The sequence below is a fragment of the Mustelus asterias genome, chromosome 24, assembly GCF_964213995.1.
Source record: "Mustelus asterias chromosome 24, sMusAst1.hap1.1, whole genome shotgun sequence".
NCBI lineage: Eukaryota > Metazoa > Chordata > Chondrichthyes > Carcharhiniformes > Triakidae > Mustelus > Mustelus asterias.
This window is the reverse complement of record NC_135824.1, coordinates 4046023-4072006: the sequence shown is the minus strand read 5'-3', so window position 1 is coordinate 4072006 and position 25984 is coordinate 4046023. Positions and strand designations below refer to the sequence as shown.

Below are 25984 nucleotides of genomic sequence, written 5' to 3'. Positions count from 1 at the left end.
CCTTCGATATGAGGCCCAAAACCGCTCACAATACTATAAATGGGGTCTGACCAGAGCTTTATACAGCCTCAGAAGTACGTCCCTGTTCTTGTATTCGAGCCCTCTCTACATGAATACTAACATTGCATTTGCCTTCCTAACTGCCGACTGTACCTGCACATTAACCTTGAGAGAATCTTGAACAAGGAGTCCCAAGCCCCCTTGTGTTTCTGATTTCCTAAGCATTTCCCCATTTAGAAAATAGTCTATGTTTCCGTTCCTCCTCCTAAAGTGTATAACCTCACACTTTTCCACACACTATTCCATCTGCCACTTCTTTGCCCACTCTCCTAGCCTGTCCAGATAATTAAGATAATTTGTGGGGGGAAAAAATGTGTGGCAATGGGATTTTTTAACATCCAGAGCTTTATGGTTTGGAAAGCCCTGTATGGAAAGAAAACATTTGCAGGGCCAGCAGAAAGAGCACCTTTTGTGACTGTCTTCTTAAAGGGGCTAGCTCAGGGATGATGGGCCAAATTACTGTGCATGCTGTAGGTGGGTGGGCGAAGACAGAACCTACATTCAACTTGATATAGCAAAGCATGACTGAGTGACAGCTGTACTTGTATAATACATTTTTGAGCTGAGATTTCCCAGCAATATTGCATGTACTGAATGTAGCAGCAGCCAATTGGCCTGGCTTTAATCTTTTGTGAAGAGCAATCTATTATTATCAAGGGGTTATCCTGCAGAGCTTCCTGAGGAAAGAGATGACGCAGATGGACAAACTGAGCATAGAAATATTACAAACCAAGGAAATATTCCTTCTCAGTCTTTTGAAGCACAAATAGCATTCTTTAGTTCTTGGGATACCCGTGTCCTTAGCTTTATTTTGCAAATCTAGTTGTCCTTAAGGTCTTTCCTAAATCCCTCAGCCCTTGTGAAGGTATTTGCCTAGTGTTTTGGGTAGAGAATTCCAGGATTTTGAAACCACTATGAAGGAACGGAGGGAGACACGCCCAAGCTGGTGGGGTGTGAGACTGGGAGGGGGAACCTGCAGCTGGTAATCTTACCATGTGCTGTCTTCTTTCAAGGTGATGGGGGTCGAGGGTTTGGTTTGTGCTGCCAAAGAAGCCATGGGGAGGCTCTGCATTGAATCCTGTAGATGGTAAACGATGCAGCGACATTGCACTGTGGTGGCGGGCGTGCATATTCATCCCGATTATTAATACATCTCATCCTCTAAGTTCTTAATACTAAAACAATCTAATCAAACAAAGACCTAGATTTGTAGAGCCAAATCATGCAGAGATTTAACTGTCCTTCCATCTGCTTTTTGCTCTCTCCACACTGCCTCACATTAAATTGTTGTGAGAGTTTGACTATTTATGGCTGTAGTTGAGTACAACATCTGTTTATGCCAAGGTAATTGCACCTTAAGGTGTAAACTGATTAAACAGTGAAGATTACCTCAAAGTAATTGATATGGTAGAAGCAATGCTTTTGTCAATGTTAGTTGCATAGAAAGTGGCACAGAAACAGGGTGTCCACACAACTACTCTGTCCCTGGTCATGCTCCACATGACTGTCCTACCCTATTTCATCTCCACCTCATCAATCGCCTTGCACAGTCGGCGAAAACATTGGTAATTTGACCAGTTCCTTTACCCCGCAAACTAAATATATTTTCTGTCTTTGGCTTATCGTTGGGCAGGTTTGTTTGGGAAACAGCTGAGACTTTGCAGGCTTCACCCGCTAAGGAGCGGCTTCTTGCTCTCAGTAGCTGCAATGACCTGGAGATCTACGAGCTGCGCATCCAGGATGGCATCTGTGACGTCTCCAATACTCACAGCTATAGTAAAGAAGCACTGAAGAAACTGGTTGAAAGCAAGAACCTGAGTGAGTGTTGGTACCGTATGTAATAACGAGCAAAGCTGTTGAAGGAATAATGTTTTCACTGGTTCAGTAACCAGAGAGCATGGATTTGAGGGGGAAAATCACAAGGAGCAGCTTCATAGAGTGAAAATACTATAAATTCTATGGGAAATACTATAAACACTACTAATTCACGTAGTGAGTTGTATTTTTTCTGGAATACACATTGAAAGGGCAGTGGAATGCAATTCAATAATAAAGGGAATTGGATAATTAATTGAAGGTGAAAAAATTGCAGGGTTAGGGGAAAGAGGAAGGCAGTGGGACTAATTGATTAGCTCAAAGAGCTGGCACAGGCATGACGGACCGAATGGTCGTCTCCCCCTGTACTGGAGCATTCAATAGTCCATTTTGCCAATTTGTTTTGAATATTTTGATGTGGTTTGCCTCATTTACAACATACCAATTTACAGTGTTGCACAGGAAATCATTGAAGCCTTTCATTAATTTAACAGGGCCACCTTTGGAAGAAGATATAAAAGGGATTTATACATTAAGATTTTGTTCTCTTAAATCATAGAAAAGATCATAGAATCCCTACAGTGCAGAAGCAGGCCATTCGGTGTATCGACCACAACCCCATCCTATTCCCGTAACCCCACATATTTACCCAGCTAATCCCCCTGATACTAGGGTCAATTTATCATGGCCAATCAACCTGACCCACACATCGTTGGACTGTGGGAGGAACCCGGAGGAAACCCACGCAGACACGGGGAGAACGTGCAAACTCCACACAGACAGTGACCCAAGGCTGGAATTGAACCCAGGTCCCCGGCGCTGTGAGGCAGCATTGCTAACCATTGTGCCACCCAATGTTTTCTCATCAATTCATTTAACTGAGCTTGACTATACTGGAGAAAAAGATATGGAATACATGTCTTCTCTTGTACAACTGTCCTTACAGCTATACAAATATGCCAGGCTAGCAAAAGCAATATTTTAAAAAAAAAACTTTATCTGGGTGCAGGCTTAATGGTCCATTTATAATTTATTTTGTTATTATTTGGTCCCGGTGACCATACCGAAATGTAGAATTAACACTGAAATTTGTGTGAAAATTCCTGTTAATTTCTCTGCATTTGTACAGTTTGAAGTAAATTGTTTTTGGTTTCCAGGCCTGGCCTCATCTTTTACTGTGAAGATTCTGTCATTTAAAAGTGGCAAATCCTGCATACTGCTAGATAACTGCATTCTGCTTCATCTGACTTGGTTGAAAGGCACCTCGGAGGCTGCTGATTTGGGTGGCTTTAAGCTTTGTCTGCCTCCCAGTGCTGCAGAGAGAGTAACAGATGGCCAGGTTTGCCAAGAAATGCTTTTCTTATTGGACAGCACAGGCCGGATATGTATCTTTTTTAAAAAAAAGTTAACACAAACTCTGCACGAATAATAATTAGTTAAAATACCAAGTTTTGGTTTAGCCTTCATCACATGAGATGCAAGTACTCTTTCGTGGTAGAGCAGGATAAATCTTGCAGCAATATATTAATCATGCCTTATGGTGTTTTACATTGATTGTAGTTTTTTGACGATGGTACACAAAGTTGGATAATGCTTGTCAAGATATGACAGTGGCACCTTTTAAAGAATGAAAGGTGCAAAGAACAATAACCAGCATATATTTTTTAATTCCCCACCGCCCCGCTGTATTTTCAGATTCTCGTTAGCACATACGATTTTGTGTTAGCGACCCTGACGGTCCTCAGGAACATGAATTAACATGCACGCAGCTGAAACAAAATGATTAGTGAACAATCCCATCTTTACATTGACAATTAAGATTCCTTACACAGTGAGTCTCAGCAATTCCTGCTTTTTCTCCCCTCCCCCAGATCAGTGAAAACGTTTTTTTAAAAAATCAATATTTTTAAATTAAAGCTGTAATAGGGATTGTTAAAATGGGTCCTTACAGCTGTGCTAAAAGATTGGTGCAGGTTATCTGGCAATAGTTCCCCACCGCATGATACCTGCAATGATCCGTTTATTTTTACACAAACTAATCTCCAAAAACACATGCCTTCACTGCTCTGAAAAATCAATAATCATTTTTCAAAGTTAATTTCTAGCTTGGCTTTATTCTCCTTAACTGCTGCAGGGCAGTACTAGAACATTATTTTGAAGTTACTCACCTTTGTCCAGCAGAGCCTTGCTTCACCTCTTTCTAACTCTTCCACTCAACTTTTTTCTCATCAAAAAACTTTTGTTAGTTGGAGGAAATGGATCTACAAATACATTTTGAAATGCACCAGTTATGATCTCCACGGTGACTTGATAACTTATAAAAAGATATTTAAATTTCCAGACTGGAAGGATCACACACTATTTCAAGTTTTAAGACATTTTACTATAACAAACTAAAAGCAATATTTTTGATTTGATTTATTATTGTCAGGTGTATTAGTATACAGTGACAAGTATTGTTTCTTGTGCGCTATACAGACAAAGCATCCCGTTCATAGAGAAGGAAAGGAGAGAGTGCAGAATGTAGTGTTACAGTCATAGCTAGGGTGTAGAGAAAGATCAACTTAATGCGAGGTAGGTCCATTCAAAAGTCTGAGAGCAGCAGGGAAGAAGCTGTTCTTGAGTCGGTTGGTACGTGACCTCAGACTTTTGTATCTTTTTCCCGAAGGAAGAAGATGGAAGAGAGAATGTCCGGGCTGCATGGGGTCCTTAATTATGCTGGCTGCTTTGCTGAGGCAGCGGGAAGTGTAGACAGAGTCAATGGATGGGAGGCTGGTTTGTGTGATGGATTGGGCTACATTCGTGACCTTTTGCAGTTTCTTGCGGTCTTGGGCAGCACAGGAGCCACACCAAGCTGTGATACAACCAGAAAGAATGCTTTCTATGGTGCACCTGTAAAATATCTAATATTGCCTAAACACTATACAGTAGGCAACTTTTATTCTAAACAATCAAAAATCCCCTGCCCCGGTTATACTTTACTATGTCCTATAAGTAGACATTTTTTATTTTCCCAGAACCAGTCCAAAGCTAGCCTCTGCTTCTGTTGCTTGTTTTGTTTTATTTTTCCCAACTGGGTAACTAACTTTTACGGGGAGGGTTACCCATAAGACATAGGAGCAGAATTAGGCCACTCAGCCCATCGAATCTGCTCCGCCATTCAATCATGGCTGATATTTTTCTCATCCACATTCTCCTGCCTTTTCCCCATAACCCCTGATCCCCTTATTAATCAAGAACCAATCTATCTCTGGCTTAAAGACACTCAATGACCTGGCCTCCACAGCCTTCTGCGGCAGAGTTCCACAGATTCACGACTCTCTGGCTGAAGAAGTTCCTCCTTATCTCTGTTTTAAAGGATTGTCCCTTTAGCTTGAGGTTGTGCCTTCTGGTTCTAGTTTTTCCTACCAGTGGAAACATCCTCTTCACGTCCACTCTATCCAGGCCTCGCAGTATCCTGTAGGTTTCAATAAGATCCCCCCTCATCCTTCTAAACTCCGAGTACAAACCCAGAGTCCTCAACCGTTCCTCATACGACAAGTTCTTCATTCCAGGGATCATTCTCGTGAACCTCCTCCTGGACCCTTTCCAAGGCCAGCACATCCTTCCTTCGATATGGGGCCCAAAACTGCTCACAGTACTCCAAATGGGGCCTGACCAGAGCCTTATACAGCCTCAGAAGCACATTCCTGCTCTTGTATTCTAGCCCTCTTGACATGAATGCTAACATTGCATTTGCCTTCCTAACTGCCGACTGAACCTGCACATTAACCTTAAGAGAATCTTGAACAAGGACTCCCAAATTCTTTTGTGCTTCTGATTTCCTAAGCATTTCCCCATTTAGAAAACAGTCTATGCCTCCATTCCTCCTTCCAAAGTGCATAACCTCACACTTTTCCACATTGTATTCTATCTGCCACTTCTTTGCTCACTCTCCTAACCTGTCCAAGCCCTTCTGCAGCCTCCCTGCTTCCTCAATACTACCTGTCCCTCTACATATCTTTGTATCATCTGCAAACTTAGCAACAGTGTCTTCAGTTCCTTCTTCCAAATCATTAATGTACATTGTGAAAAGTTGTGGTCCCAGCAGTGACCCCTGAGGCACACCACTAGTCACCGGCTGCCATCCTGAAAAAGACCCCTTTATCCCCACTCTCTGCCTTTTGCCAGTCAACCAATCCTCTATCCATGCCAGGATCTTACCCTTAACACCCTGGAGATTCCTTCCGCTAGCCAAAGCTAGGAGAATTTTCCATCTTCATTTAAATTCTCACAAACTTGGTCTCTTTATTCTCTGAACAAGCTAACACCTGCATTCTGAGTGGTGAATAATAGAGTTAGCATTTTCTCTACTTCAGGTGCAGGACTGGCTGCTGTTCTGTCTTTGTGTTTCTTTCAGATTTTGGCGGACTGACCTGTCTAGTAGGTTCAGGGAGAACTTGAGAAACTTGCAACCAGATATCACAATAGCTTTTTATTGACTTCTTCCTAAAGCCAATTCCGATGGCGGCATGAATCATGTGGGCCTTCTATCCAGGTGGAAATGATAGTAACTGTCCTCTAGAACAGAGGTCTCCAAACTACGGCCCGTGGGCCACATCCGGCTGGAAGTTTGGAGACTGCTGCTCTAGAACCCCCCTCCCCTATCTTGGAATTAAATAGTTAAAGTTTTTTTAAAATTCCAATGTGAGATGTGGGAGTCTCTGGGGTTGGACCAGCATTTTATTGCCCATCCCTAATTGTCCTTGAACTGGCTTGTTCAGACACATTAGTGAGTCTGGAGTCACATGTAGGCCAGACTGAGTAATGATGGCAAATTTCCTTCCCTAAAGCACGTTAGTGAACCAGATGGGCCATTTATAAAACCTGATATTGCTAATATCTCCCTAATGAGGGGGGTGGGGAAGTGTCTTGGATGTTTCAGTTTTTACTCCGGCGGAGGAATTGTTAATGGAAGTCAGGCCTACCAACCCCGAAAACAGTTCAGAGGCAAGCTATGTGAAAGGTTGTTCTTGGTGCTTTGGAACATATAAGAGAACAAAAAAAGCAGCCCCATATCCTCTGCTCACATACTCTGCATATTACGTTCATGATGTGGAGATGCCGGCGTTGGACTGGGGTAAACACAGTAAGAAGTTTAACAACACCTGGTTAAAGTCCAACAGGTTTATTTGGTAGCAAAAGCCACACAAGCTTTCGGAGCTCCAAGCCCCTTCTTCAGGTGAGTGGGAATTCTGCAGAGTTTCACTGGCTGTCTTGTCTGGAGACAATACACATCTTTTTAGCCTGTCTTGATGCTCTCTCCACTCACGTTGTTTGTATCTTAAAGACTTGATTAGCTGTAAGTATTCGCATTCCAACCATTATTCATGTAAATTGAGTTTGTGTCTTTATATGCCCTGTTTGTGAACAGAATTCCCACTCACCTGAAGAAGGGGCTTAGAGCTCCGAAAGCTTGTGTGGCTTTTGCTACCAAATAAACCTGTTGGACTTTAACCTGGTGGTGTTAAACTTCTGACTGTATTACATTCATAGCAGCACATGACCCTTTATAGTCTCTACACCAACTTAGTACAGACTCATGCCAACCCATGACCTCCAGCCACCACTCTTTGTTCTTATACCCTCAATGCCAACTTGTTGTGTATCCACAATGGCCATACTTTGAGATAAAGCTCTATAGATGACTTCATAATTTAAAATAAACTCAATACTCCATTTAAATTCCTTCAACTACTTAATCTGTTATAAAAGTGAGTACCCCAAACGTTTGTATTCATAGTCCCTCATCAAAGAGCTTAAAACCACATGGAGCCGACAATCAAACTGAACTAACGGTGATCCAGATAGGACCAAGAAAATTACAGCAGAGGAACAGGCCCTTTGGCCCTCCAAGCCTGCGCTGACCATGCTACCCGAATTAACTAAAACCCCCTACCCTTCCGGGGACCATATCCCTCTATTCCCATCCTATTCATGCATTTGTCCAGACGCCCCTTAAAACTCACTATCGTATCTGCTTTCAGTACCTCCCCCTTCAACGAGTTCCAGGCACTATCATGATAGTCCTCAGGCCTAGAATCGTAGAAACCCTACAGTGCAGAAGGAGGCCATTCAGCCCATCGAGTCCGCACCGACCACAATCCCACCCAGACCCCACACCCACATCCCCACACATTTACCCGCTAATCCCTCAAACCTACGCATCTCAGGACACTAAGGGGCAATTTTTAGCGTGACCAATCAACCTAACCCACACATCTTTGGACTGTGGGAGGAAACCGGAGCACCGGAGGAAACCCACACAGACATGAGGAGAATGTGCAAACTCCACACAGACAATGACCCAAGCCGGGAATCGAACCCAGGTCCCTGGAGCTGTGAAGCAGCAGTGCTAACCACTGTGCCACCCATATTCCACTCTCTGTTGAGGCCTACCTCAACAGAGAGTGGAATATCAAGCATTGATTTATTTTTACATTGCAGACCTTTTTTAACTTAAAGGACAGGTGGTTTAAATGCTTTGACAGCTTGACCGTTGTGATGAATTTATCTGCTTTTTCCATACCTTCACGTCTACTTTTAAAAATCCCAAGGACATTTGACTTCACCCAAAGGACATTTCATCTATCCAAAAGGATCCCATTGCTCTCCAAAAGGATTCGCTACCTTTCCAAAGAACCTCAGTAAGTTTAGACCATCTCCTGAAAAGTGTGAAGCCCATGAATCGTGATGTAAATCATATTTGAGTGAAGACAGCTGTATTGCAGCCTCGGGGAGCCACGGATGTGCAAACGACAACCAGTCCCTGTTCCTGCTCTCCTGCCACGTGGTGGAGTTCCAGAATTGGGGCTCTGTCGCCATTTTGCCAAAGACACTCTATCCTTGTAAATTCAGGCCTGACATCAGTCAGCACTGACATTCTTCCCATTATCTGCAGTTGTGAACATTTTGCACTTTCTTCCCAGAACAACAACCTGGGCCCCCCCCCCCCCCCCCCCTTTAACAACCGAACCACCCAAGCTTGTTGTTGGGCAGAGTTCAGAGCAGGTAACACGGTCCATTTCATTTTTCCATTTTACCGGCACGGTGGTACAGTGGTTAGCACTGCTGCCTCAGTGTTAGGGACCTGAGTTCGATTCCTGGCTTGGGTCGCTGTCTGTGTGGAGTCTGCACGTTCTCCCCGTGTCTGTGTGGGTTTCCTCTGGGTGTTCTGTTTCCTCCCACAGTCTGAAAGACGTGCTGGTTAGGTGCATTGGCCATGCTAAATTCTCCCTCAGTGTACCTGAACAGGCACCGGAGTGTGGCCACTAGGGGATTTTCACAGTAACCTTATTGCAGTGTTAATGTAAGCCTACTTGTGACTAATAAATAAACTTTGACTTCACCCTAAATTAAGGAGACCACCATAAACATAACAATCTTATAAACTTTTTATTTGTAACACACCTATGTGATTCAGCAAGTTGTTATTTTGGGATTGAAATGCAAAGCATTGCAAAGAATAGGCTTGTGGGAAAGTGATGTAAAATGGGAAATACAATGTTTTGTTTTGCTTCTATTGTTTTTGCCTATCATAAACCACAATAATTTGATTAACCAATAGAAAAAGTAAGCAAATAACACTGGATGCTGGAAATCTGAAATAAAAACAGAAAATGCTGGTGAAACTAAACAGGCTTTTTATGGGAGATGGGAAAAATAAGCTTGTACTTTGCTCACATTGTTCAAAACCTATTTAGAAAAATAACGATGGATGTTAACAAAATAGTCTAGTATTGTACCAAAACCATAATGTTGCTAACGCAACAAATTGAGCAAAATACAACCCATGTTTATAATTTGTTTCGTGGATATGGGTGATCATAGAGTCATGGAATCCCTACAGTGCAGAAAGAGGCCATTCAGCCCATCGAGCCTGCCCTGACAACAGTCCCACCCAGGTCCTATCCCTGTAATCCTGTGTATTTACTCTGCTAGTCCCCCTGACACTAAGGGGAAATTTAGCATGGCCAATCAACCTAACCCGCACATCTTTGGGATATCTTCAGGGACTACTGCTTGTGTATGCCCTGTCTGTCATCGGGGCAGCATATTGGCGATTGTTTAACGCTTATTTATTCGTGGCACAAGTAGGCTTACATTAACATTGCAATGAAGTTACTGTGAAAATCCCCTAGTCACTACACCCCGGGTACCTGTTCGGATACACGGAGGGATAATTTAGCATGGTCAATGCACCTAACCAGCACGTCTTTCAGACTTTGGGAGGAAACCAGAGCACCCGGAGGAAACCCACGCAGACATGGGGAGAACGTGCACATTTAGTGATCCAAGCCCGGAATCAAACCTAGGTCCCTGGCACTGAGGCAGCAGTGCTAACCACTGTGCCACCGTGCTGCCCATAATTGCTGTGTGACTGTGCACCCACACAGCTTAAAGAAAACGTTGATCACTGCCTCTACTGGATCTTGTGTCAAAAATCTTTTGTCCTAATGTTCCTTAATATAATGCTTTTAAGATATCTATAACACTGTGGATGGTAAACAGCTTGGCAGTGTTAATCTAGCCCTTTGCTTTGCTGGAGAAACTGGAGAGGCAAATGATGCGTGTGACCTGTCCTGCCTAAACAGACTCTGGTTATCATATGACTTGGATGTTGCTATAGCTGTGAACTGCTTTAACCAAGCCGTTTGTGTAAACTTGAATCATTTTTTCAGGTAAGTCTGCTTTTACTATGTTAACATTATGATGAAGTAAGAAATATCTTGTCCTTGTATATGTTAATTGTATGTACTAAATCTGTTTGCAAACTGTCTTATCTGCTTATTGTGGCTATTCCTGAGATGGTGGCGCATAGCAGTCAGTCATCCCAAATATTTGGTTCCTTGTCTTTCCTGGAAGAGCACAACATGTACTTAGAACCTTTCATCCAATTTATCTGAGATCCAAAACCAGATGTGTGATTTCAGAATAATTTGTGATAATTATAAAACTAGATTTCATTGACTTGTGTGTAGTATCAATGAGGATCTGGTCCATCCATCCGTTGCTAGCCTGTTGCACTCAACCTCTTTGGCCACATTATGAATGTATGTCCTTGGCCATCAAGTCCTGGGGTGGGATTTGAATCCGGCACCATCGGACAGGGACACCATCCACTGCACCACTGGACCTTCTTAAGAGGATCTGTTAGTGTTTAAAAGGACAGTTTTGGCACCTGTTACCTTATGGAATTGTAGTGGAGTTTGGAGTGATCTATACCGTGAAGTTCAGATTGTTGTTGGTCTTGCAGAAAGCACCCTGAACACTTGCAGTCTACGAGTAAAGCTTGTGAAGATGCACCTTTGAAAGCGCCTGCTGGTATGGATGAGGATGACCTTGCCAGTTCCGTGTATAGCAATAAAGTGCTCAACCTATCATTCCAAACAGATAGGTAAGAGTAGAAGGGAAAGATTGTTTTCAAATATAATAATTTGAATGTGTTTCATTTTGATGTGTGTGAAATATGTATTACATTTTGATTTATTATTGTCACATGTATTGGCATACATTGAAAAGCATTGTTTCTTGTGCGCTATACAGATACAGCATACTGTTCATAGAGAAGGAAACGAGAGAGTGCAGAATGTGGTGTTACAGTCATTGTTAGGGTGTAGAGAATTTTAAAGGATTCGAGTGAAGTTTTAGAAGCCTAGAACGAGAGTAAAAGAATTAGAAGGTATGCTGGGCACAACCTGCAAGAAACCGCCTTGCTCTGGCGCCATCTTGGAGAAGTGATACATATTAAATCTGTGAGAAATTAGATTCTTAAATAGTGAGTTATAGTAATCTTGAATGGGTTGCTTGAAGGATGCTGCAAGCAGATTCAATAGTAACTTTCCAAAGGGCTTTATGGAAAGAGCTGGAAAATGGGACTTTCAATGGGCTGGGACAGACACAATGGACTAAATGGCTTCTTCCTGTGCTCTAAATCTATATTGTCTAATTGCTAATATCTTAATTGTTTAGTTTGTGTGGTATTGTTTTTAATTATTATAGAAACATAGAAATCATAGAAACCCCAAAGTGCAAAAGGAGGCCATTTGGCCCATTGAGTCTGCACCAACAACAATCCCACCCAGGCCCTATCCTCGTAACCCCACATATTTACCCCGCGAATCCCTCTAACCTACGTATCTTGGGACACTAATGGGCAATTTAGCATGGCCAATGCACCTAACCTGCACATGTTTGGATTGTGGGAGGAAACTGGAGCACCCGGAGGAAACCCACGCAGACACTGGGAGAACGTGCAAGCTCCATACAGACAGTGACCCAAGCCGGGAATGGAATCCAGGTCCCTGGAGCTGAGGTAGTAGTGCTAGCCACTGTGCCACCATGCCGCCCCTTGAGTTACAACCTTTTTGGCTCTTGACACCAGTCAGGTGTTGTTGGATAAGATGTAGCCTAATGTTCCTTTATACTCTGTCTCAGCAGTATCCTTAAACAGCAACCTCAAAAATGTATCTTGATTAACAACAGTGTAGTCTTTTAGTTATAAAACATAGAACAGTACAGCACAGGAACAGGCCCTTCGGCCCATGATGTGCCAAACATGGCGCCAAATTAAACCAATTCCTTCGGCCTGTCTTTGGTCCATATCGCTCTATTCCTTGCATATTCATGTGCTTATCTAAAAGCCCCTTAAATGCCCCTGTCGTATCTGCCTCCACCACCACCCCTGGCAGCCCATTCCAGACCCTTGCCACACTCTGTGTAAACAAAAAAAGAAAAACTTGCCCCTCACATCTCCTTTGAACTTTCCCCCTCTCACCTTAAGTGCATGCCCCCTAGTATTAGACATTTCAACTTTGGGGGAAAAAGACTCCGGCTGTCAACCCTATCTATGCCTCTCGTAATTTTATAGACTTCTATCAGGTTTCCCCTCAGACTTCACCTCTCCGGAGAGAACAGCCCTTGTTTGTCCAGCCTCTCCTTTTTAGCTCATACCCTCCAATCCAGGCAGCATCCTGGTAAATCTCTTCTGCACCCTCTCCAAAGCCTCCACATCCTTCTGTAACGTGGCGACCAGACTTGAACGCAATGTGCAGCCTAACCGCATGTGATTTGGGTTGTAATCTAGAGATTATGACCTTTGAGGTTCTGCTTCTTAAATTGGTGCTAAGGTCCTCATCCTGACTATACAGAACCTCCTCCTCTGTCCTGCCTTTGTTGGCATCTACATGGACCACGAGGACTGGGTCCTTCCCCTCCAACTACAAGATTCTTTTCAGCCCTGAGCAGATGTCCTGAAATGGAAATATCCATCACCCTTAAATTCGGAGGGTATAATACTCTCCTTCGGATTACGTTTAATGTAATCTCAATCTTCCGTTTTAATCGGATTGTTTTTCAGGGCTAGAATCTTCTGTGGATATGAGGGAATGTGGCAGCATGCGATGAAGATTGCTAGGGTGAAGTTTAAGTAAATGCAAAAGCTCATGAATCTGATCTAAATGGAAATGTTTGAGTTTGCAACAATAACAACAAGTTGCATTTGTATAGCTCCTTTAATGAGGAAACTGTCTCCAGTTGCTCCAGCGATGTAAGAAAGAGTAGGTGCTGAGTCAAAGGATAAATTATTTGGGTGATCAAAGCATCTTCAGAGCGATGGGTTTTAAAAGAGGAACGGAAGGAGTGGATGGATCTAAAGTAAGAGCGATTTGCGTTTATATAGTGCCTTTTATGACCGTAGGATGTCCCAAAGAGTTAAATCTGAGGCCACAATGTTTTACTAATTCACAGAGAGGTTTGTAGTAATAAGTATATGCTTTTGTAGGATTATTTTATGATATAATGTAAATGTTTTATATGCTTGCTAAAGGTCCTGGAAAGCCCGTCTGGGAGCTTTCTACAACCAGACTAAAGTGTCGTCGGCAGAAAGATTCCTGCAGAGGTCTCCATGGTATCACCATCTGGCCTGTCAGAATTCTAACGATGCTTCCTGCCATGTTAAATTTCATAAATCTCCTGTGGTGCCCCATGATGAAGATGCTAAAAGCTTTGGTCAGAAAGAGGATCTGAGCGGCAGAGCCAGTAAATGGCGAGGGATGTTGCAGCTCCAGGGGCTCGAGCAATCCATGAGCATTGAGACGGTGTCTGTTTCCGAGTTCAGTGTTTTATTCACTCTCGTTGCCCCCGACTCCGGAGCGTTGACTGTTGCCTTCTGGGACTTGGAAACGCACGAGGTGAAATATCATCACATCAACAGCCATTCCTTACCATTGGAGGGAGATGGGAAGGATGGATTATGCCTGTTTCTCACAGGTACACTTTTGGCAAATTTCTTCCGTTTAAAAAAAAATAAACTATTTGTGTAGTATCTTTTCCATTGCTGTCAAAAATGTCTCTAAGCAAGTTGGGGGATGAATGGTTTTGTTGACCAGCCAGATCTGCCATTCTCTGCCAGCAATGTCCCATCGGCAGCTATGTGATGAATTGACATTTTGGCATTTGCTTTTTGCCATGCTGGCTGTGGGGGAGAAATACTGGTTAAAATGAATGGATGCTCTGGAATGATGTGGGCAGGCAACAGAGATCTTATTTTAACATGTTTTTTTAAATTAATTTAGTCACCTCGTTTGCTGAGTTTGTGTTTAGTCTGTAGAAGTGTGACACACCTCTGTAACGTGCAATGTTGTTTGTGTGTCTCCATAACAGACATAACAGAAGAATGCTCAAAATGAACCCCTCCATTTCCATAACTCTCTGCATAAAGGATCGCAGTTGACTGTGGAATGGAATAATAGTCATTTTAGCATTTGCTACAATCCTAATCTTTGGGAGCTTATAAAGGACCAGAATAGTTCATAACAAAAATAGACTTATCAGTAAATGAATGCAGTAAGTTCACTGTATGTAAAGAGAAAAAGATGAACAAAAATGAATATAGGCCCCTTACAGTCAGAAACGGGAGGATTGATAATGGGAAATAAAGAAATAGAATTAAATTCGTACTTTGCTTCAGTCTTCACAAAAGAAGACATGAATAATGTACCAGAAGTTCTGAGTGAAACAAGTTTTAGTGAAGGAAAGTTGAAGGAAATCCACATTAGTAGGGAAATGGTTTTTGGGTAATTGATGGGATTGAAGGTGGATAAATCTCCAGGGCCTGATGATCTTCATCCCAGGAAGTGGCCCTGGAAATAGTAGATCCATTGGTGGATTCTGGGTTGGTTCCGACAGATTGGAGGGTAGCTGCTCCTTCTAGTTTCTCTGTTCTGTGTGAAATGCCTAAGGCACCAGATAGAATTAAAATTATGCGGTGGCACAGGGGGCGGCACGGTGGCACAGTCGTTAGCACTGCTACCTAACAGCTCCAGGGTCCCGGGTTCGATTCCCGGCTTGGGTCACTGTCTGTGTGGAGTTTGCACATTCTCCTCGTGTCTGCGTGGGTTTCCTCCGGGTGCTCCGGTTTCCTCCCACAGTCCAAAGATGTGCGGGTTAGGTTGATTGGCCAGGTTAAAAATTGCCCCTTAGAATCCTAAAATGCGTAGGTTAGAGGGATTAGCGGGTAAAATATGTGGGGGTAGGGCTGGGTGGGATTGTGGTCGGTGCAGACTCGATGGGCCGAATGGCCTCCTTCTGCACTCTAGGGTGTCTATGATTTCTATGATTTGCAAGGATGTGCCTATTAACTGTAGTATGATGTAGGAAGCTATTGGGCCCATCATGCCTGTGCTGGCTCTTTATAAGAGTCAGCTCATTAATCGCATTCTCCTGGTCTTTCCCCTGGTCAAGCAATTTTTTCTGCTCTGTTTGGAATGTGAACCCAAAGTGCCAACTGCATTTTTCACTGGATGGGTGAGGAAGGGAAAGAGCACATCGCAAATAGCACAGATTTTGTGCTCAAGCCTCTTGGAGTCAGATTTGAATACACAACCATCTGATTCAGAGGCAAATCCTACCAGCTGAGCCATGGCTGACATCTAATTTGAGCAGCTGCTATCTGCTGTGCTTTTAGGAAGGGTTTCTGTTCTTCACTTGCACTGGAAACATTTTCTGAACGGATGGAACTGCTTTCTCCATGGTTAGTGCCGACCATATCCTTTATCAAATTGCAGAAAACTTTGAGAAGTCTTTCAGCAGTTAAGGAGTGCTGTGTGAGTGTTAAATATTGTTGCTGTGGTTAGTCATGATGCTACCTTTGACTTGCTGGCAGTTCCCATTGAGCCAGTGCAAGGTCTTAGCTTCTGTAAGGAAAGGAAGTTGACTAGAAAAGTCGATCATCTGGATCTCCATTTCCAGCAGCATACTTTTTATAATTGAACTCAAGATCATTCTTGAAGCTCACATCTTTGTAGATCTGGTTTAATTTAATTAAAATAAATGATAGAATAACTGAGAGGAAATATTTATAGTCTGTGCTTTAACTAAACATCAAGTCCAGATCTTTAAAAAGTCCATAATCCTCTAATAGTCAGGAGTGTGATGGAATACTCCCCACTTGCCTGGATGGGTGCAGTTCCACCAACACTCAAGAAGCTCGACACCATCCAGGACAAAGCAGCCCGCTTGATTGGCACCACATCTACAAACATCCACATCCTCCACCACTGACGCTCAGTAGCAGCAGTGATCCTTAGACAGCACCTTCCAAACCCACGACCATTTCCATCTAGAAGGACAGGGGCAGCAGAGACATGAGATACCACCACCTGCAAGTTCCCCTCCAAGCCACTCGTCGTCCTGACTTGGAAATATATTGCCGTTCCTTCGCAGTCACTGGGTCAAAATCCTGGAATTCCCTCCCTAACTGAACTGTGGGTCACCCCACAGCATGTGGACTGCAGCGATTCAAGGCGGCAGCTCACCACCACCTTCTCAAGGGCAACTAGGAATGGGCAATAAATGCTGGCCAGCCAGCGATGCCCTTGTCCCACGAATTATTAAAAATAAATAGTAGTAGCTGCATTTCAAGGCTAGTAATGTGTTTCTTTTCAAAAAGATTAATTCTAGTTTTATTTAATGACTTTATTGTTTTACTGAACTTGTTTGCGGGACTGTGCTGCAGTATTTTTAATGAAGTAGTCAAATGTATTTCCTACTGCAAGGATAGAACTACATTTGAGAATAATAACAATAATTTTATCTGAATACAAAGTGGGATTTGGATGTTTGGTTTGTGACATCCATGTTTCTCTCTGTCCTGTCCTGTCCTGGTTGCTGACTTATGGGGTTCTAGTTCCAGGGATGCTTTACTCCCAAGTAGCCAATTTTCATATCAAGTGTCTTGACAATCATGTGGACAGGATTGTCACCTTTTGGTAATAGATCAGATCTTGTCCTCACTCGCGTATACCTATATGCACTTTCAGTACAATACCAATGGGGGGTGGAGAAACTGTTGCTCTTGCTAACCCAGTGTCCTAAGATCAAACACACACTTGTACTTCCTCACCAGTTGAAACCAGTCAATTCAGAGTAAACTGAAAATCAAACATAGAATCCCTACAGTGCGGAAGGAGGCCATTCGGCCCATCGAGTCTGCACCAACTACAATCCCACCCAGGCCCTATTCTCACGACCCCATATATTTGCTAATCCCCTGACACTAGGGTCAATTTAGCATGGCCAATCAACCTAACCCACACAGCTTTGGACTGTGGGAGGAAACTGGAGCACCCGGAGGAAACCTACACAGACATGGGGAGAATGCGCAAACTCCACACAGACAGTGACCCAAGCCGGGAATCGAACCCGGGTCCATGGCGCCGTGAGGTAGCAGTGCTAACCACTGTGCTACCGTGCTGCCCCATCAAAGTTTGAACAAAATAACCACACAAAAAACTATGCATTGATTGGTGAATTCCTGGGTTATGGCAGCATGGTGGCAAATGTTACTGGACTAGTAATATGGCAGCTCATATTAATGATCTGGAGACATGGGGTGGGATTATCTGGCCTCCTCATGGGGTGATTCCTGTGGCAGGAGGCGGCGCACTGTTGGCCACCGGCAGGATTTTCTGGGGGCATGCTGTCAGCTGGACCAGAAGATGAGAAAAGAAGAAATTTACAAACAGATATAGATAAGTTAGGTGGGTGGGCAGATGGAGTTTAGTGTGGATGAGTGCGAGGTTAATAGAAATAGCAGAGGATGTCCTTCTTGAACTCTCTGGTTCTGTACTGTGAGATGCATTTGGCAAATTAATTATTTAGAAAAGTTAGTAAGCTTTCAGTTTGATTAATGAACTTTAAGAATTAGAACAAATGGCTATAACAAATGCTTTGGAGTTTTTCTATAATATCCTGTAAACATGATTTAGCACAAGCATTCATTTGCTCTTCTGTTTCTAATCTACTTTGTTCAGATGCTGGCCTTTCCATGGTGGTGTTTGCTTTCTCGCAAGAAGATCTATTGAATCGTTTAATGATTTATGGGAAAGCAGGCATTGTTGACTCGGTGTGCCACCTCAATCATTGGAATCGATGTTCAATTCCCATCCATGCCTTAGAGGTAAGGGGGCTGGGGAAACAGATTTTTTAAGGAATTAAAGTTTCTGTTAAACTCTACTGCAAAGATATTTTTGGTTACTGTTTGGGCAGCATGGTGGTGCAGTAGTTAGCACTGCTGCCTCACAGCGCCAGGAACCTGGGTTCAATTCCAGCCTCGGATCACTGTCTGTGTGGAGTTTGCATGTTCTCCTCGTGCCTACGTGGGTTTTCTTTGGATGCTCTGGTTTCTTCCCTCAGTCCATAGATACGTAGGATAGGTTAGGTGAATTAGCTATGGTAAATATGTGGGGTTACAAGGATAGGGCCTGGGTAAGATGCTCTTTGGTGCAGACTCGATGGGCCAAATGACCACCTCCTGCACTGTAGGGATTCTATGGTTTGGAATGCAAATCCAACAAGATCTTGCATTTATACAGTGCCTTTAGTCTAATAAGACATCAAGCATATCGAGGTGCTTCATGAGAGTGTTCACGAACACAGTTAGACATTGAATCACGTAAGGAGATATCAGGGCGGGTGACACAAAACTTGGCCAGAACGGCAAGTTTAAAGTAGAGAAAGATAAACGAGACAGTGATGTTTAGTAGAGAGCCAGGCAGCTGAAGGCACAGCCGCAAGTGGTAGAGTGAAGAAAATTGAGGATGCGTGAAGCAAGCCGAGATCCTGGATTGTTGTAGAGATGGAGGGAGGTTGCAGTGATAGGAAAGGGCGAGGCGCGAAGGAGGGATTTTAATAGCAAGATGAAAATGACAAAGTTGAAGCATTGTCAAACTAGGAGTCCGTGTAGGTCAGCGAGCAAAAGGCTGATTGGTGAACAGGACTTTCTGCAAGTTAAGTTACAAGCAGCAAAGTTTTGAATGAGTTTAGGTTTATGGAGGGTGTCGTGTTTGTAGGTCTGTGGCAGTTGGTACTTGAAGGAAATTTTCATTTCCTCCAGCTGCTAAAGTTGAAAACGTGCCGGGTGGGATGTAAAATCCAGTCCACAATATTTTTCTTTTGGACTGTCTTTGTGATGTTGCCACATGGAGCAGTTCCTCTCTTGTGCTGTTGTTTGAAGTCTCTCCTCTTGAAATGAATTATCAAATTCTCACCAGATTATAGAATTAAGTTGAGCATTTTGTGAACCAGTCACATCTGCAAACACTGCACAATAACTGGACTCTCATGAAACCTGTTGAGTGACATGATCTTTTTACATCGCACTGGATTTGCACCAGGCTAATTACAAACATTCCTCTGTGCAGTTCTGTCTATTGATCAAAACTCCTCATCCTGGGAATTGTCGATTTTGCGGCATCTTGATTACTATGTGTCATTTTTGGGGGTAGAAGCTGCCATCACGTTGTCTGGGAGCAGTAGTACGCATTGTAACTGAGCCAATAAGGTGAAATAGTGATGAACTCTTAGACATGCGTGGTGTCATTAATGTGTTTGATTTAGTAAAGTTCTCCTTATTTAGAGGAATATATTTGATTTATATCGATGGCTTTAGACACTTTGGAAAGTTAATTTTTCTGACTTTTAGCCTGCCTTTGCATACTTTAGAGGGATTAAAATTGCTGGAATGTGATCTGACACCTCCTCATACAGGACTTCCTGCAGTCATGGCTTTTGGTTACTTTCAGTACTATTATGTTTCTGCAGTATTCAGAATATTTCATGAGCATTTTGAACATTTTAACTGCTAATAAGAATCTCCTTTTATACTGATTTTACTTGGATCCTTAAACTAAGATAATGATCTTCTCCGACCTTGCCAGGTTTGTTATCACTAGTATGTCCCGATGTGCACCTACTGGATGTAAAGGTCATGTGCCTGGGTGGAAGGGACACTCGTATTGGAAAGCAATGAGAAATATATTAAAAGTCTCTGTCTAAAAACACTGGGGTGCAATTGTGTGCTATGAACTTGCAATTCTGCTGAACTTGCAATTTCTTTATTCTAACATACATAGTGCGAATGACATGAATTCTCAACTTCCTGAAGCTTGTAACTGTTTCTTGATTGACAAGTTAATCTTGCATTTCTGCTTAATCCCCTGTCTGTGAATTGTATGTTTTTGAAAAGTCAAAGTCGAGTATGGGGACATCTGTTCTCATGCCCTGCCAGCAATGGCTGCCAGTAGAGTGCGGCTGGGTCGAGGGGATGCTGCCCATTTATGGCTCCCCGTTTTATATTCACAGTTTCTTATGTGAGTTTGACTGCCGTACTTGTCATTGTACTGGAGTTTGGGGGTGTGTGGGGAGGGGGGATGTGATGTGGATTATGGTTTCACTCACTGGCCTTTGATTTCCACTGGAAGATGTGTGTGTGTGTGCACGTGCATGGCTGACTGGCCAGTTTGGGCTTGGCTGTGCCGCACTTGTGAATCCCAATAGCTACCTGATGCTTGGTTGTTGATTTACAAATGAAGAGTGGCTGATCAGATTCTAGATACTGGAAAGCCACCAAGAGGTTCATGGAAACCCAGTCAGGAGCCAGTGTTTTCAGAAGTGGAAAGAACGAGGGACGGACTGATGAACTTTGTAGTTGGATTTAATCCATGATGCAGTTCTGCTACTGCGGGAACATCCGTAGTGTATTGCTGCTGGACCGATGCCATTGTTTTCATAAAACGGTGAAAGCTCCTTTTTTTCCTGGTTTGTCACGAAGAATTTGCACACATCGTTAAATTGCACACAGTAGGTTTTTCATTTTACGATAAAGAAACAGTCTCTTGGAATTTGATCTCCTCTCTATGGTTTATGAGCAAAGCGACCCACAATGTGTGAAGGCTTTATTTCCTGGGAATTAAAGAGTAATGAGGTCATATGGATCAAAGGTGCAACTGCTGTTACTCGGTATTTTAGGAGTTATCTATGTTTAAGCTCCACTACCTTAATGTATTCTGCCCCTTTCTTGACCCTTGTGGGATACTGCAAAGGAAAATTAATGCTTGCGTTCAAGTTCTTAATTGATCGAGTAATTTTCAAATATTTGAATTTATTGGGCCTTTTTATTTTCTTGAAAAAAGTTTTAAAAATCAAGTACAACTTGTAATCATGCCTTCATTAGTCTGTTTGCTATACAGCTGCTTTGTGGAATATTGCAAAGTCTGGCTGGGCTCAGAAAAGATTGCAACTATGACACCATGTCTAAATCTAAAAGAGCTCTAACCCATGTTCTACGATCACTTTAATCATTGTGTGAGTTTACCCCTATTTGGTTGCTGTTTTTACAAACTGATTTTATTTTACTCTTCTGGAGTTCCAATACTCAGTAATTTGGAAATTAAAACTAAAAAAACACTCTTCACTGAGAGCATTCTCATTTCATATAATCAATCTCTTCCTAATTTATCCAATTTTCTGAAAAAGTCAGTTAACAAAAATAAACATATTCTTCTATTCTACTTGGATATGCACTGGGTATATTAAACATTCGGAACAGAAATAACTATTCAGGCCCTCAAACCTGTTTGCCATTCTTTTAGATCGTGACTGATCTGTATCTCAAATCTGTTTACCTGCCTTTGCTTGATATCCTTTGATATCATAATCCTGATTGATCTTGGTCTTGGAAATTTTCTTTGGCTCCTGGCATCCACGGACCTTTGAGAGAGAGTATATCAGATTTTCTCTGCCCTTCGTGTGAAGAGCCACTTGATAATTTCTATTTCTGAGTTACCAGCTCTAAGTTCATGTCCCTTTTTTCTTGGTTTCGCTTGCCATCTGCTCTGCACATGCTTCTTTCTTGAGATAATTAATGAAAAGCAACTTGCATTTCTTGTAATGCCTTAGTTATACAGGAATATCTCCGAATTTTACAGCGGTAAAATTAAAAAGTGGACACTGAACCACACTGGAAGAAACCTTTTATTGAAAAGACCGGTTTTAAGATCGCCTTTCAAAGTGGAAAGAGAGGTGGAGGACTCCTGTGACATCCAGATGTGAATGGTGGTGGACAATCAAACAATTCACAGAAGGAGGAGACTCTAGCCCAATATCCCCATCCCCCCAATGACGGGGGAGTCCAGCACATTTGTCCAAAAGATAAGGCAACAATCTTCAGCCAAAGGTGCCGAATGGATGATCATTCTTGGTGGCCTCAAGAGACCCCGGGCATCAGGCATGTCAGTCTTCAGCCAGTTCACTCCATGTGATATCAAGAAATAGCTGAAGATATTGGATACTGCAAAGGCTATAGGCCCTGACATTCTGGCAATCGTATTGAATACGTTTATGCTCTTGTAGCTGTACTGGAACAGCTTGGCTACAACTCTGGCATCTACCCAACAATATGGATAATTGCTCGGGTATGTCCTGTACACAAAAAAAACAAGACAAATCCACTCTTGCGTATCAATAACCTGCTCATTGACACTCAATTTGAGTTTTGTCAGGATCACTCAGCTCCTGATCGTAATACAGCCTTTGTTCAAACATGAACAAAAGAGCTGAACTCAAGAGATGATGTGAAAGTGACTGTCCTTAATATCAAGACTGCATTTGACCAAGTGTGGCATCAAGGAGCCCTAGCAAAGCTGGCATCAATGGGAATTTGGAGGGGAGCATGGAGACTCTCGGCTGGCTGGAGTCATACCAAGCACAAAGGAAGATGAAAGCAAATTAGTGCAGATGCTGGAATCTGTAACCAAAAGAGAAAATGCTGGAAAATCTCAGAAGGTCTGGCCGCATCTGTAACGAGAGAAAAGAGCTGCGTTTCAAGTCCAGATGACCCTTTTGTCAAAGGAAGGTGGTTGTGGTTGTTGGAAGTCAGTCATCTCGATTACAGGACATCACTGCAGGAATTCCTTGGGGGATTTGGGTTCTAGGCTCGACCATCTTCAGCTGCTTCAGCAACCACCTTCCTTCCACTATGTAGTCAGAAGTGTGGATAGCCGCTGATGACTGCACAATCTTATGAGATAGTGGAGCAGTCCAAATGCAACAAGACCTGGACAATATGCAGTGGCAAGTAACATTTGCGCCACAAGTGTCAGGCAACAAGAGAGAATCTAACTATTGATTAGGACATTCAATGGCATTGCCATTGCTGAAGCCCTTGCTATCAACATCCTGGAGATTACCATAGACCAGAAACTCAACTGGACTAGTCATATAGATATTGTGGTTACAAAGGCAAGTCAGAGGCTAGGAATCCTGTGGCAAGTAACTTTCCTCCTGACTCTCCAAAATACAAGTCAAAAAATGTGATGGAATACACTCCCCCTTGCTTGAATGAATGCATCCCCAGCAATGCTCAGCTTGACACTGAGGGCAAAGCAGTCTGCAACATTAACTCCTATCACTAGTAACAGCAGTGTGTACCATCTACAAAATGCACTGCTGGAATTTACCAAGGCTCCTTAGACAGCACTTTCCAAACATGCAATCACTACCATCAAGAATGACAAAGGCAGCAGAAACATGGGAACACCGCCACCTGAAAGTTCTCCTCCAAGCCACTCACCATCCTGACTTGGAAATATATCGCTGTTCCTTCACTGTCGTTGGATCAAAATCCTGGAACTTTGAAGAAAAATGGGAATGCAAGAGTATTGTCATAGTCAAACTTTTCATGTTTGGTTTTTTTTGTTGCTAAAAGTTAATTGGCATTCCTGTGATTCATTTTCTTAAAAGAAAAGTAAAAGTTATGGTTCTTTGAGCCATTCTGGGGCCTTTCCGTCCAGCCGTAACATCACCTGGATGTCCTTGCAGGCGAGTCACTGAAAGTTAGCATGCAGGTACAGCACACAATTAGGAAAGCAAATGGAATGTTGATCTTTATTGCAAGGGAGTTGGAGTATAAAAGCAGTGAAGTCTTATTACCACTGTACTGGGCATTAATGAGAACACACCCAGTGTACTGTGTGCAGTTTTCTTCTCCTTGCATAAGGAGGAATATATTTGCATTGGAGGCAGTTAAGAGAAGGTTCACTAGTTGATTCCTGAGATGAAGGGGTTGTCTTTTTTGATAAAGGTTGAACAGTTTGTGCCTATATGCATAATTAAGGACCCCATGCACCCCGGACATACTCTCTTCCACCACCTTCTGTCGGGAAAAAGATACAAAAGTCTGAGGTCACGTACCAACCGACTCAAGAACAGCTTCTTCCCTACTGTCATCAAACTTTTGAGTGGACTACCTCACACTAAGTTGATCTTTCTCTACACCCTAGCTATGGCTGTAACACCACATTCTGCAGCGATGCAGAAATGCAAGAGGTTTTTTTCCGCTCATGGAAAATCTAGAGCTAGGAGTAACTTACAGAAAAAGGGATCCATCATTTAAGATGGAGATGAGGAGGAATTTCTTCTGAGTGGTCATTAGTGTTTGGAATTCTCTTCCTCCAGAGAGCAGGCGCAGCTGGGTCATTGAATAGATTCAAGGCAGAGTTAGAAAGATTTTTGATCTACAAGGGAGTCCGGCGTTATGGGAGGCAGGCAAGAAAGTGGAGTTAAAGCCATAATCAGATTAACCATGGATCTTAATGACAGAGCAGGCTTGAGGGGTGGGTGGTCTACCCTGCTCTTATTTCCTATGCTCAGCAAAGCATAGGAAGGGATGTGAGGCCAAAAGAATTTGGGAAGATGGACAGTCAGTATCAGCCGTCACTTCAACCACAGACCAGGTATCAATTTTAATGTAGGCGCACAGTGTCCAAAGTGTTTGGAAGTCTTAGCCATCTGTTGAAATATGTTGCGTTCTCCACTGTGACCATGAAACTGGCTTTAAATTCACTTTAAAAAAAAAAATTATCTAAGTAAAAATGTAAAATGGCCTGTGAATGTGGCCATGTAATTTTTCATTAAAAAATGAGGCTGGGGAAGGGAAGGAGAATGGTGCTTTGGGCTCAGGATAGCAAGAGGGGCATGTCCAATGAGTTGCCAAGTATTTATTGGAAGTGCACGTGATGCATTGGCAAATAGTGTAATAAAGAACGATGTTTAAAATTGGTATGATGGAAAGGTATGGCAGGAAGTGTCTGTTAAACACATATCATTTTAATATAGAAGGCAATTGATGGAGGCGAGGAATTCCTTTGAATAAGTGTTCACAAAGAAAGCATTGTAACAGGAAACCATGTCGTAAGTCTTCATTTCAGTGCAGAATGCAAAGGAAACATGTAGGACGGCAAATCTGGAGGTTGGAAATTTAAGAGGAACTAAAGCAATATCAATAAAATGGAACAAACTAATTAATGGGAAGGAAAAGGTTTGCAAGGTTGGAAGAGGGAGTCATCAATCAGGTAACGACAAGCCTCACAAACCCTGCTTCATGAGGGCCCCATCAGTATGTGCTGGCCTTGATTTAATGGGTGATGATTACCGGACCTGTAAAAATAATTTGTTGCACTTTATCCCAGGCTGGAATTGAGAACAGACAGCTGGACATGGTCGATTTTTTCCTGAAGAGCAAAGAAAAGCTATTTTGTGCCCCAGCAGGATATTTGGTGCAGGAACATCCTGAAGCTGTGATGACATCTTCAGTGCAGTTAACAAGTAAGCAACCTGGGTATTTGGGGAAAAGCCCATTCTGCTCAGTTAAGTGTAGACAAAAAGTTTACACCATGTAAGTTTTTTATTTTCCATTTATTACTGAACAACCTTGCTGTTTTTTTTTTTGTTG

At 42.7% G+C, this 25984-nt stretch overlaps 1 protein-coding gene across 1 annotated transcript in view; it reads left to right on the top strand.

Moving 5' to 3' along the window:
* The window catches only part of spg11 (SPG11 vesicle trafficking associated, spatacsin), a 162657-nt gene that overhangs the window by 5441 nt on the left and 131232 nt on the right, over nucleotides 1-25984 (top strand). Inside the window, exons 2-8 of the mRNA XM_078241193.1 lie at nucleotides 1694-1878; nucleotides 3033-3260; nucleotides 10397-10595; nucleotides 11171-11311; nucleotides 13742-14184; nucleotides 18228-18373; nucleotides 25722-25857. Of these exons, the coding sequence (XP_078097319.1) occupies nucleotides 1694-1878; nucleotides 3033-3260; nucleotides 10397-10595; nucleotides 11171-11311; nucleotides 13742-14184; nucleotides 18228-18373; nucleotides 25722-25857 (1478 nt within the window). The remainder of the gene's footprint in view (nucleotides 1-1693; nucleotides 1879-3032; nucleotides 3261-10396; nucleotides 10596-11170; nucleotides 11312-13741; nucleotides 14185-18227; nucleotides 18374-25721; nucleotides 25858-25984) is intronic.